Source organism: Scheffersomyces spartinae (assembly GCF_019049425.1).
Source record: "Scheffersomyces spartinae strain ARV_011 chromosome Unknown scaffold_14, whole genome shotgun sequence".
Classification (NCBI taxonomy): Eukaryota; Fungi; Ascomycota; class Pichiomycetes; order Serinales; family Debaryomycetaceae; genus Lizanozyma; species Lizanozyma spartinae.
The window spans coordinates 208713-221005 of record NW_025065061.1 but is presented as its reverse complement, the minus strand read 5'-3'; the positions used below and the strand labels follow the sequence as shown (position 1 = coordinate 221005).

General features: G+C 37.7%; 7 protein-coding genes and 2 non-coding genes across 9 annotated transcripts; 4 read left to right on the top strand and 5 right to left on the bottom strand.

Annotated features, from left to right (window-relative positions):
• Positions 1 to 477: 477 nt before the first annotated feature.
• Positions 478 to 1404, top strand: RPP1 (RNA-binding RNA processing protein; the record flags this gene model as incomplete). Its single annotated transcript, XM_043191970.1, has 1 exon — positions 478 to 1404. One exon carries the CDS (start codon positions 478 to 480, stop codon positions 1402 to 1404), a length of 927 nt encoding a protein of 308 aa, XP_043048602.1.
• Positions 1405 to 1545: 141 nt separating this feature from the next.
• On the bottom strand, positions 1546 to 2547 carry ELA1 (elongin A; the record flags this gene model as incomplete). The annotated part of the gene is made up of 1 exon (XM_043191969.1): positions 1546 to 2547. The coding sequence occupies one exon, from the start codon at positions 2545 to 2547 to the stop codon at positions 1546 to 1548; it is 1002 nt and encodes a 333-aa protein (XP_043048601.1).
• A 425-nt stretch (positions 2548 to 2972) lies between these two features.
• On the bottom strand, positions 2973 to 3044 carry KQ657_001168. The gene has a single exon. It is a non-coding gene; the product is annotated as a tRNA-Glu (tRNA).
• A 213-nt stretch (positions 3045 to 3257) lies between these two features.
• Positions 3258 to 5366, bottom strand: KQ657_001167 (uncharacterized protein; the record flags this gene model as incomplete). The annotated part of the gene is made up of 1 exon (XM_043191968.1): positions 3258 to 5366. One exon carries the CDS (start codon positions 5364 to 5366, stop codon positions 3258 to 3260), a length of 2109 nt encoding a protein of 702 aa, XP_043048600.1.
• A 728-nt stretch (positions 5367 to 6094) lies between these two features.
• Positions 6095 to 6859, top strand: KQ657_001166 (uncharacterized protein; the record flags this gene model as incomplete). Its single annotated transcript, XM_043191967.1, has 1 exon — positions 6095 to 6859. One exon carries the CDS (start codon positions 6095 to 6097, stop codon positions 6857 to 6859), a length of 765 nt encoding a protein of 254 aa, XP_043048599.1.
• A 133-nt stretch (positions 6860 to 6992) lies between these two features.
• Positions 6993 to 7886, bottom strand: SPE3 (spermidine synthase; the record flags this gene model as incomplete). Its single annotated transcript, XM_043191966.1, has 1 exon — positions 6993 to 7886. One exon carries the CDS (start codon positions 7884 to 7886, stop codon positions 6993 to 6995), a length of 894 nt encoding a protein of 297 aa, XP_043048598.1.
• Positions 7887 to 8637: 751 nt separating this feature from the next.
• KQ657_001164 lies at positions 8638 to 8709 on the top strand. Its single transcript has one exon. It is a non-coding gene; the product is annotated as a tRNA-Trp (tRNA).
• A 113-nt stretch (positions 8710 to 8822) lies between these two features.
• KQ657_001163 (uncharacterized protein) lies at positions 8823 to 9479 on the top strand (the record flags this gene model as incomplete). Its single annotated transcript, XM_043191965.1, has 3 exons — positions 8823 to 8938; positions 9013 to 9032; positions 9055 to 9479. The coding sequence occupies 3 exons, from the start codon at positions 8823 to 8825 to the stop codon at positions 9477 to 9479; spliced, it is 561 nt and encodes a 186-aa protein (XP_043048597.1).
• Positions 9480 to 9591: 112 nt separating this feature from the next.
• DNM1 (dynamin-related GTPase) lies at positions 9592 to 12186 on the bottom strand (the record flags this gene model as incomplete). Its single annotated transcript, XM_043191964.1, has 1 exon — positions 9592 to 12186. One exon carries the CDS (start codon positions 12184 to 12186, stop codon positions 9592 to 9594), a length of 2595 nt encoding a protein of 864 aa, XP_043048596.1.
• Between the last annotated feature and the right edge of the window lie 107 nt (positions 12187 to 12293).

Sequence of the window (12293 nt, the reverse complement as noted above, 5' to 3'; positions counted from 1 at the left end):
TACTTTTCGTAGTATGGCTGATTAATTGTCTATGTGGCGGTGGCGCGGAGTCACAGCACATTACTTCTAGTATCTTCTACAACAAATGCTAGAATAGTAATAGAATTATAAATGGATGGTGTTGTAGTTAGTGGCAGTAGCTAGTATCAAGCAATTGGGGTAACTAGAAAGAGGGGCGTGGTTCCTAGTGTCAGTAGAACTCATGGCTGAAGCAGGGTGCTAACGTGTGGTGGTTGGTCGTCTATGTATAATAGAATTTTGGATTGAATGTCATGTTGTACTAACTCATTGATTAACTCCACCGTCCGTTTGTATATTGGTGTATCTAAGTAATACGTCGTAGAATGCGTTGTATATCGTTGGCATCCATAGTTCGATTGTATTTGTTTGGGTCGCACTCATCACGAGCACGATGACTTGGACAAATGGTTGGCACAATTCTGAACATCACCAGCACTCTTCCTCCACACTATCACTATGTTTGATCTTAATGTTCCATGGCCTGTGAGCAACTATAATGTTAAGCCCACGCCTCAACAACTCACTCAGTTGATCAATACCATTGCTACGCTCTATACTCTAGGTTATCGCTATGTTGCAATAAATTTCACTCTAGATGAGAAAATCAAATTACCCAATGGCCCTATTAACCCTATAGATATACAATTATTAAGGGCAAGATTGAGCAAATATGAAGGTCTCAAACTCTTCACAAGATTAACCCTTATAATCCATGATCCTTCACAATGTCAAGGACTTGCAAAGCTCCAGAGTTGCTTTGATATCTTAGCAGTGAATCCTATAACTGAAAAGGCCCTTCAATTGGCTACTAGCAATCTTGACATAGATTTGGTATCTTTGAACTTTGGTAGTAGATTGCCTTATTTTCTTAAACATAAGACTGTTGGAAGTGCCATAGAAAAGGGCATACTTTTCGAGATTTGTTATTCTTATGTCATCTCTGGTCCTGCTGGTTATACATTATCTCAATCTAATGATAGTCTCAATTTAGCATCCTCGGCTTTACTAATACGTAAGAATTTCTTCAATAACGTATTACAATTGATAAGAGCTTCAAGATCAAGAGGGTTGGTTATAAGTAGCGGAGCTACTCAACCTCTACAAGCCAGAAATTCAGTTGACGTTATAACATTAATGAAGACATTAGGAATGGATCACGGAAGAGCAAAGCATTTCATGACCAAGAACCCAGAGAATGCTCTTAGAAACGGTCGTCTCAGAATAAAGAGCAATAAGCAAACTGTGATCATAGATAATAGAGGAGATGTTCTAATTGATAATCAATTTGAAGACCCTTTAAAGAAAGGTGATACAAACGCTTATAAGAAGAAGTTAGATGATACTTCAAGTGGAAGATTACTAAAGAAACACAAGCCTAATTAGCATTTATATTATAAATGTATATATATATATATATGTATGTATGTATACGTATATACATTGAGTCCACTTTACTTACCTGTGCTTAATATTATCCCTGATGGCAACCTGATAGTAGTACGAAGATCAGCTCACTATGCAACATTAATTGAATATAGAAGACTTGATCTTCTTAATTTGTGACTCGGTTGAAGGCTTTGGAAGAGGTATGGGGTTCTTCTTGTGTGTTTGTTTTGGAATAAAAGGTGGAGTGACTTGTCTCTTTTTGGGTAAGAAAATCGATGCTTCAGGTCTTCGCTTTCTTGGTGCCAGAATACGTTTGGGCAGAATTACATTATCACCAATTGGTGGCATTTGTGAAGTAGAATCGCGCAGTTCTTCCTGAAGAACGTCGTTTGTAGTATCAGATCCACTATTACTATCATCATTAGCACTGGATTCTCTGGGCACCATCGAGTGCATTTGCGAAGTACTCTCTTCTGTTGGCAGCTCTTTATGATGTGTACTCTTTTGTATATCTAATGCAATTGTGTTATGATGTGGCTTCACTGTTGTAGGTGGCTGTCTGTAATATCTTGACACATAATAATCACTATTACTCTGTCGAGGAGCAGCAGAAGGATAAGGTAAAACTGGCATCCGGTACTCAGCATTTGGTACGACACTATTCGTAGAAGAAGTGTAGCCCCTTCTGGGATGAATCATCCCTCGAGAAGTTTTCTTAGGAAACATCAACTGCCGATGTTGTAACTCTCTTTTGGCCTTGTAAAGTATGCTATTTTTATTCCCTGAAAATGGGGCAAACCCATTGGTGGAGGTTCCCCCTTGTAAAAAGGTACCACGTCTTCTAACAGTCGGATCACGGACCATTTGACTCACTGCAACTATAGACTTTGCAGATTTCTCCTTCTTCAATCTTTCGTTGATACTTCGAAGTCGAGCAGCAGAATCGTTCCTCAAAGCGTTTCTTTCGTCAAAGTATCGATCAAATAATGACTTATAGGGCATATAATCATCTCCCTTAGGATGAGGATCCGCAGGTCTATTAGGAAACTCCTTAATGATTAGATCTTGCCACATCTCATCCGATTCAGGTGTCACCTGTGAACTGTACTCCTCTATCTTGGTAAGTTGTTTGGCATTCATTCGTCTAAGAATAGGTCGTAGTAATCTATATGGAATATCCCCCACATCATCTATCTTATGGATTTGGCGTATGCAAACGTTGGTGGCTATTTCTCTAAGTGATTTCATCGAGAGACTCGTCTCAGTATCACTGATCGACGAAGATGAAGTCGGCATCGGTATGGAGATCTATTTGACGTTTTAGAGTCTAAGCATATATGGATGTTAAAATACTATGCATGTAACTTGATTAGGCTTCTAGTGCGATGACGAGCAAATCGCACTCACCCTTCACTTCTTTTCACTTTAATAAACTTGCAAGTGCTAACCTTATTGAAGATATTAAAAAGGTTATAGAAACTTGAATAGCATTTATTCTTTGCCATTTATTGGCTGGAAGAATCTATAACGATTCAAATCAAAAAGTATCTCTGGCAAAAAAAGAACTCCGATACCGGGAATCGAACCCGGAACTGCTCTGTGAGAGAGAACCGTGCTAGCCGTTACACTATATCGGATAGTAATAATGGTAAACTGCTACGTTACAATGAAATTCATTTCTCCTGCGCTTAGTGTACTATTACTCTGCATTTTGAGCACTCTGTACTACTAGTTATATAGTCCTCGCTTGTATCTACAATATTAACCCCAATGTCAAATGTCTATAGTATTAATTAAATATCCAACCCAAAATAAAATAAATAAACAACTATGTGTACTTTATTGTTCCATTAAAACCCTCCTGTCATATACCGAATCTTATCGACTTCTTCTTGTAATGCTTTTAGATCGTCGAGAATCTCTGTGGTGCTGTCATTCGAATGATTGGGGTTGTATATTGACAGTTGTGCTGGTGTTTGAGTGTTCTGACCGTTAAAACCCGAGTCAGTCGAGTTATTGGAGGGCTGTCCAAACGTAGGTGACAGGGTAAAATTATTAGTAGGAACTTTTGGCGGAAGTGGTGGTGGTGTAGGAGATTGTGCATTGGATACCCGTCGTCTCGAGGGTGGTGGAGGTGGAGGCACTTGCCTACCAGTGGTGGTAGTAGTCGAAGGATTTCCATTAGTATGTGATCCACTAAATATTGTAGCCCCAAGTTGTGGAGGTGGTGGAACAGGCCGTCCAACATTTAAATTGGAATTGATAGTAGTGCCCTTTAATAATGTGGCACGATCATTCTGGTTTGGATCCAGTGGGATTTGAACTCCTTGCAAAGTATTGACATTCGCACCATTTCCATTCATGCCCGTATCAAAACTTGAAAAATTGCTACTTGTTAAAGGTGTGGAGGCTGACCTGGCTCTCCGAGAAGGAACTGGCGGTGGTGGTGTTAATCCATTTCTTGTAGGTGAAGGCGAAGCATGATTTGTTCTTTGGGTATTTAAAAAGCTTAAATGATTGCTTAAATTTGGCCTATTGGATCCATTCATTGTGCTATCAGCAACATGGGAATTTTGTACTGTATTGTTAAAAGTATCTCCTGTCATTTGAGTTGTAAATGACAGCAAAGATATTTTTGGTGTTGTGCTCAGACCAGGAAATATTATTTCGTCATTATTGCTGATATTAACACTATTATTATGGATAATAGGGTTATCATTATTGCTCACCGAAGTAGTAAAATAGTTTGAAAAGTCCGTGTTGGAGTCATTCTCTCGTCCATGTAAATATTGTTCCATTTGAGCTGGGCCTGTCATGTTAGGTTTAAGAAATTGTTGCTTGGTGGGAGATTCAGCAATAGAATTAGGTTCAGTTAATAGTTGGGCCATCTCATTAGGTCCTGTTCTATTAGGCCTTAACGGTCTATTAACCTCGAGACTTGCAGGGACACCATTCACCGACATGGTGTCAACAATATGCAAGTTCTTGAAATGACCCATATGTGATTCAACTTCTTGAAGAACTTCTTGTTCTTCTGCATCTGGTTTTTGTTGCAGTTGTTGTTTCTTCACTTGTTCTAAGAGTTGATCCATTGGTAATGAATAATCGAGCTCCGAAGTAATATTAGGGGAATATGCCCTACTTGAGGATTCTTGATGTATGTCACTAATAATTTGGTCACTAAACTTGACTGATTTCAATTTTTTGGATCTTTTTTTAATAGAAACCTTTTCATCAGGACGTTCTCCAGTTAACATGAATTGAGTGAACCCATCAAGATCTAAAGGCTTGTTGGGTTCTAAAGAGGAGTTCAGAGACTCATTCATTATTTGCTCATCTGTATCATCATAACGATAGTCATCATCCCTATAATCATCATTTGTTCTCTTTTTGGAGAGTATAGACGGTGGAGTAGGCACCGGAGCCATTACCTTTATAAGACGTCTGGAAGGTTCCCTTCCTAATAATACATGACTAATGACTCTTAGCAATGCAAAGAACTGACCAATATTAATCGACAGGGAATGCTTTTGAAACAATCGAGATATTTTCTCTTTCCGAGAGTCCGGGATTCTAAAGTTCACTAAAAATGAATAAACATCAATAAGAGTGATTGTACGACTATTTGTTCGGGTAAGAATATCACTATACCATCTCATATAAGTTTTTGCTTCTTGAAGAGACATTTCCTGAGCTGTTAAACTCAAGGGGATAGATTCATCATCAATTGATTCAACCAGCATATTTGATGATGCAGATGGAGTTGTTCTATATGAATCAGCTCCTCTATTGATTCTATCGGATGAAGAACTTCGGAACACAACAGCATGCAGTGATTGTGCAGAAGATAAATCCAAATCCGATGTGAATCCAAATGATACCTGTGGAGGTGCTGGAGAAGTACTTGACCCACTTGTTTCAGATTGTCTAGGGATATTAAGCCATTCGAATCCGTCCATTATTGATTACTGTTATATTGTTTTAAGGGAAGGACAACGACTTGAATAGGAATTGAAAAGACCTCAATTATAAAAGCACGCAACCGATTAGTGTATATATACTGTATTTGATGTTGTTGATAATTTGAGTTATAAATAATAAATGTATAATGTGTCTCCTGCCGTTTGGCTCTTCCAACTTGATCCCTTCAACACTATTTTAGGTAATATCCACCGACCGACGACAATTAGTGCTGTGATCCGTTGGTGATCCGTTAAATTTAAGATTACCTTCTTCTCGTAGAAAACTGGCCTAGTATGGTTTCCCACTGGTTTCCGATATTCTGTACCGGTAAATACAGTGTTAAGGGTAGCGAGTGTGAAGGTTATAGTGTGTTCTTTAAAATTAGTAGGTTGGTGTCGCGGTAATTTGGCCCGACCAGCGAGCTTTTGTGTACAAGGTAAACTTGTTAGTAAGGAAGCGAAGCACGTAGAGAGAAATAAAAGTATAGATGATAGGTTAACATTTCATATAAAGACAGTCTAGATATATATATATATATATATATATATATATTCAAATTATAAATCCAGTATTAATGTTAAATTAGTTCACAGTTAAACTTCGTGTCACTATGTTAAAGTAGGTGAAGTTTGATTCCGTACTGCATATAATGAATCTCCCTAAGTATTTGCGTCTTACGTTTAACAAGTGATGGTAGTCTTCTCTCTAACTAACTGATAATATTATGTTCCTGCTTAAACGAAAGAAGAAAGAGGGCCATGGACCTAAAAAGAAACCATCTCTATTTGGAACTAATGTGAGTTCAGATTCTGATGATAATGAAGATCGTTTCTTGAAGAGCATCAAGTCTAAAGAAGCACAAGTAATGTCTCAGGATACAGCGGTGCTACAAGATAACTACGAAGACAGTCGAACTACAAACGAAACCAATCAGTCATCATCATCTGGATCACCCTTAGGACCTTCATCTGGAGCAGTGCCATCATCATCCAAATACATTGGTGGACTACTTGATGCTGCGAGCGAAAGAAAAAAGACATTTGAAAGGGCCCGTAAGCAAGCACAAGATAGAAGAGTTGATTCATTTGGAGGAATGGTGTTCAAGTCTTCCGAGTACAAGAAGATACGACATTCAAAAAATATTGATGAAAATATCGATGGTGATGATGATGATGATGATGATGATGATGAAGATAATGAAGGTCTGTTCTATAATCGAATACTAAGCGCAAAAATGGGTGAATCAATAGCAGAACCAATTAGACCACATAAAACTGTCAAGAAAGAGTCTAAAGCTCAGATTTCAGTTAAAAGTGATACTAGCACAACTAATACTATTACCAATACATCTACACCGACTCCTCTGTTCAGTAATATAAAAGATTTGAAGACTTTGATAGAATCAAAAGTTACCCCACAAAGTCTTGACCTCTACAAAGAACGCTACTGGAAAAGACAAAACGTTTTAAACAACCAAAAATTGACGTGAATAATTATTTAATCTCAATAACTATATAAATAACCGTTTAAAATCCCCCAATACTAATAATATACAAAATGTTTCATCGATTCATTAATTTTTTTTTTCTTTTTTATCTTCTTTAATATAGTGGGAAGTTACGTCAATCTTGTTTGTTTAAAATCTCATCAGCCCAAGTAGGCAAGATGAAAGAAGCACTGTGGATTCGCTTATTGTAGTATTTCATGTTCTTTCTAACGTATTCGTCAGTCCATTCGTATCTGATTGGGTTGGAAACGTCAGCATTGGCATCTTTAGAACAAACCATGAAACCAATGGAACCAGATGGATAAGTTGGAATCATAGTGTAAGCATATTCAGCAACAGAGAAGATTTGCTTACAATCTTGCTTCAACTTAGAGATGATTGGCATATGCAAAAAGATGTTCTCAGCTTGAGTAGTGATAACACCCTTTTCAGTTAAAGCACCATTCAACAATTCAAAGTAAGGCTTTTGGAACAAAGATTCGGCTGGACCTTCAGGATCAGAAGAATCGGTGATGATAACATCGAATTGGTTCTTGTATTCAGCCAAAAACTTGAAACCATCACCAATGTGAACCTTAACTCTTGGGTCATTGTAAGACTTGGACATTTCTGGCAAGTACTTCTTGGAGACTTCAATAACAGTTTCGTCAATGTCACATAACCAAGCTTCTTCGATAGAAGAGTGTTTCAAGATTTCTCTTAAAACACCACCATCACCACCACCAATGACTAAAGCCTTCTTAGGGTTAGGGTGGGAGTTTAAAGCCAAATGAGCGATCATTTCTTGGTAAGCAAATTCGTCTCTTTCAGTGACTTGAATGCAGTTATCCAAAACCAAAACGTTACCATAGTCAGTAGATTTAAAAACCAAAACATCTTGATACTTGGATTGTTCCACGTGCAAAATCTTTTCAACTCTTAAGGACATAGCTTGGCCTGGCCACATGGTGTTGGAGATTTCAGCAAACCAACCATCCTTAATGGATGGGTGAGTCAATTCGGAAGCCATTGTTAAATCAATTGGATTTTAATTGAATTGAATTACAAAAAATTTCTTACACGAAGAAAATTTGGTGGGGATCTGGTTCCTTATATATAAACTAAATCTCTCCTTCTAATTAAGTGAAAAATTTCTCGCAATCATTATGAATTCCAATCTTCTTCCGTAAAGAAGTCAGCCCCAATATACAGTCCACATCATTTACCCACTATCATAAAACTACGCAATATTCCTGTGTGTGATCTGTTACGCTTGGTATTACTTAATGGGGTATAATCCGTCCCTTTGTGCCTATCGTGTTCCGCTTCTATTCTTTCTCCGTTGGCATTGGTGCATCATTATAAACCTATCACTGGTTGTACTTGTTATCTGTAATCATTGCGGTTGATATCCGGCCTGTAGTAAACAGGAATACCGTTGGCGTTGAAGAATACCGTTGGTAACTCAATACCTAATAGCAACAGTTAGTTTTTAATTAGGACAGTTTTGGAGGTGCAATGAGAATTTACGGCACATTGGATGCTTGCAACACACAACGTACACTAAAACTAACTACAATTTCATGAAATCACATACACAATGTTCATTTTCAAAAGTTATTATACATTCGTGGTAACTACCTGTAGCTATAGAGCACTTAGTAGAACCACGGAATTACTACTTGGATGATATCCGACTGCTCCTACAGCGCTGCACACGTGCTCGTTTGAAATCCACAATGCCTGTATGTAAGTGTGCTAGGCACTTTTAGTTTAAGGGTGATGCGGTGGCTCAATGGTAGAGCTTTCGACTCCAGATCGAAGGGTTGCAGGTTCAATTCCTGTCCGTGTCAAATCCTTTCTTTTTGCTTTTTACAGGTTATCAACTTAGACTTCTCTTCAATCATGAAGTATACAAAACCTTTTAGACTATTTCCATTTCCAATGATCACAATAAAATACGGTCATGCCTCAAATTGTTTTCATTGAATTACGTGAGAAACAGACAATCCCGCTCAAAGTGTTCATTAATCGTCAACAAGTTACCAATGAAGCAAAGAAAACAGTAGCAGTGAATCAAAAGTCAATTATCACACTAAAAAAGGCAACTCACCTTAAATTATCACCAAAAGACTTACAACTACTATGCGAGACAGTAAAACCATACATTCTGAAAGTACTACTACAAGAACCATTAGTGGATATACTAAACTCCATTCAAATAGCCTCTAAGGCTCACCCTCAGAGTATCTATTCGGGTAAGTACACCCAGGAGGTCAATACAGACCCGTTGGGGTGTACCATAGCCATTATGCCTGAACTAATAGTAAGTTTCAGACAATCATTTGGAATCTTTAGTGGTTTTGAAGAAGAGATGGCCCAAACAAGAAAAGTAAAGGGAGTTAAATCTAGTCGAATGGCTGTATTGAGGGAAACTATGGAATTCAATGACTCACTGCTTCAACAGATATTAACGGAAGAGCCAGATCCAAACGACATCAATTGGAATGAACCTTTCAATGGTGGTGATGATAAAAAGAATTTGGTTCATAAATGGAATAGAACTTCAACTATTGGTAATTACAATTATTGCGTTCATGTATATTTGAATCGATATCATTAAGCTACAACTACTAATTTTTTTGTTAAACACTTTCATTCCATATTTCTATCTACAAGACATGAATAAACAAAAATTTAACCAAACAAAAGAAGAAGCAACAACAATAACAGCTTTAAACCACGTCACTAATGACTCTGGATGCTTCTCTATAAGTTTTCAATAAGTCAATGCACTTTTCTCTTTCAATTTGAATGGTGGCATCCTCTTGAAGTAACTCATCAAACAATTGTTCACTGTACAATTTCACCACCAATCTGTTTTGAATATTTTCTTTAATGAAGTTCACCAATAAACACATAATCAGTTTAGGCACTTGATCTTGAACCATTTCTCTCACAATACTGAAATAGGATACAATTAATCGTCTGATCAATTCACATTCCATTTGTTCTCTTTCACTCAAATCATTGAAGGAACGATCATATTCCATACTTTCCTCCATGGAAACCCGGGCCATCTCTTCAGCCATATGTTCATGTTCGTGTGCTTGTCCGTTTTCAAGAGAAACTTGAACACTGCCATTCATTTGAACAGCTCCATTTTGATGGGTAAAGTTGGAATTAAATTGCAATGGTGCTTCCACTGAGTTGGGATATTTAAATGGAGTGGGGTTCAATTGAGCTTGAGCTGCCAAATGTTGTTGTTGGGATATAGGATCTTTACCAAAAAAGTAATTCAAATATGATTCATGTTGGTAACTTGTGTTAGACACAGTAGAGTTAACATCAGATGACCTAATGGAATGGCTACCATTTCGAAGTTGCTTAACTGGCTTGACATAGTCATCAACTTGATTAATATCATAAATGGCTTGATCATCTGAAGTAACTTCATCACCTGATTCCTTAGGTTGCAGATCTGGTGAATCAGGTACCTTGGTAGAGTTCTTCAAAAGAATTCTTTCACTAGTAAGCTTCATTTTACGTTGCAGTTCTTGTTCCTTCAGTTTGCGTCTTTCATCCACAACCATACTCATGGCCTTTGCAGCACCAACAAAGTTTGGATGATTGGTGTTAATGTAAGCTCTGTGAATATCAATCAATGATTCAACATATTTGATCGTTGGTCCTAACCGTTCACGTAACAAATCAGATACAACCTCAATAAGTTTACTTTGAAGCTTTGGATACCTATTCAACTCAATACCTACACCTGTTGAACAGATATTGTGGACGATTTTCATTAATTCTTCGTAAACTTGTTCCACACATCTCTTTGAAGGATCTTCCAATAATTTGATTTGAGGTTTAACAAGTAAATCAAACGCCAATTCAGGAACAAACAAAGAAGGTCTTGGGCCGGTAGAATTACGGATAGCAGTTCGAATATCACTTATAGACAAATTATGAGTTGGATTGATTGCCGCCAATTGTGATCCAAACACTTCATAATAAATGAAGTATAAACGAGCTCCACCACACAATTCCTTTGTGGATACTTCATTTACACTTGTTCCTTCAATAGAGTTGATGAATGAAGTGGCAAATTTAGTCATCAAATTGAGCACAAGTGCACCTCGAGACTCCTTAGAAGTGTCAAGTAGTGAAAAATCACCATAACTGGCTAATTCTTGTTCAGTTTGACCCATCAAAGTATTTAACTTGGCTTTGATATCTGGTAACCTTTCCCTGATGTGGTTCATCAAGATCCGGTTAAGAGTCTGTGCTAAGTATTTGGTTCCACATTTGTTTGAAATTGAACGATAAGCTGGATGATTAAGAAAGAATTGATGTTCAGCGTAGAGTGAATCTTCCAAAGCTTTGTTCTCAGATATGTCCTGTTGTGACCTGTTAACAATACCTATGAATCCAAGTTTCAAGGGATATATGTTGCCTTTAAGGATATCTAAAGCATTCGTTCCTTGGTCCATCAAGTCCAATTTAGTTAAAATACCCACTGTACGTTTCCCTGTGGGATCAACTTGACGAGCCAATTTAAGTGATTCTGAATTAACCAAATCAACATTAGCGGGAGATACAGCAAGGATAATACAATTTGGTTTAGAAATGTATTCTAAAATCAAATTCCGAGTTTGACGTTCAATATCACCTGGTTGATCACCAACTGGAACCTTTGTGATACCTGGTAAATCAACTAATGTCAAGTTAAGTACATTTGGTGAATAAATTTTCAAGTTGATTGGCAAACGAGAGATCCCTTTATTTTGGCCAGCAATTCTAGCTGTTTCGGATTCAATTTCACGTCTAATTTGATTAAAGTTGTAAAATCTCTTATTTGGAATATGTAAAAACTCACCCCATTCAAGAAGGGGAGCAAAAGAAGACACGGGATTGCCTGTGGAGGTGGATGCTGTACCATTATTAGTGGTGCTGGTGGTAGCAGCGTGTCTACGTAAATGCTCTTCCAAGTCAATTTCTGATGTTTCAACGTTAGACGATGACAGGTGATCATCATTAAATCCATGACCACCAATAGACGTGCCATTTGACATTGATTCAGATTGTTCCTTAACAATGGGATCTGTAGGATTCACGTGGATCAACTGAAGCACTAAAGGTCTTCTTGTTACAATACCAGTACCCCTTGGTAAAAAGTCTTTACCCACTATGTTCTCAATCACCGACGATTTACCACAGGACTGAGACCCCACCACAGCCAAGATGGGTAAATCTAAATCGGCTAGTTGGGTTGTGGTCACAATGTCCTGAAGTTTGTTTACCACGGGTATCAAATCCTGTAACGACATCGTGGTGTGGTGGTGATAAGTAAGATTTAAAGGGGACCAATGTTTATTATAGGTAGCTTAATTTCAGGTATATTGCTGTGTTCTGAAAAAAAAAAAAGCTCCACCTT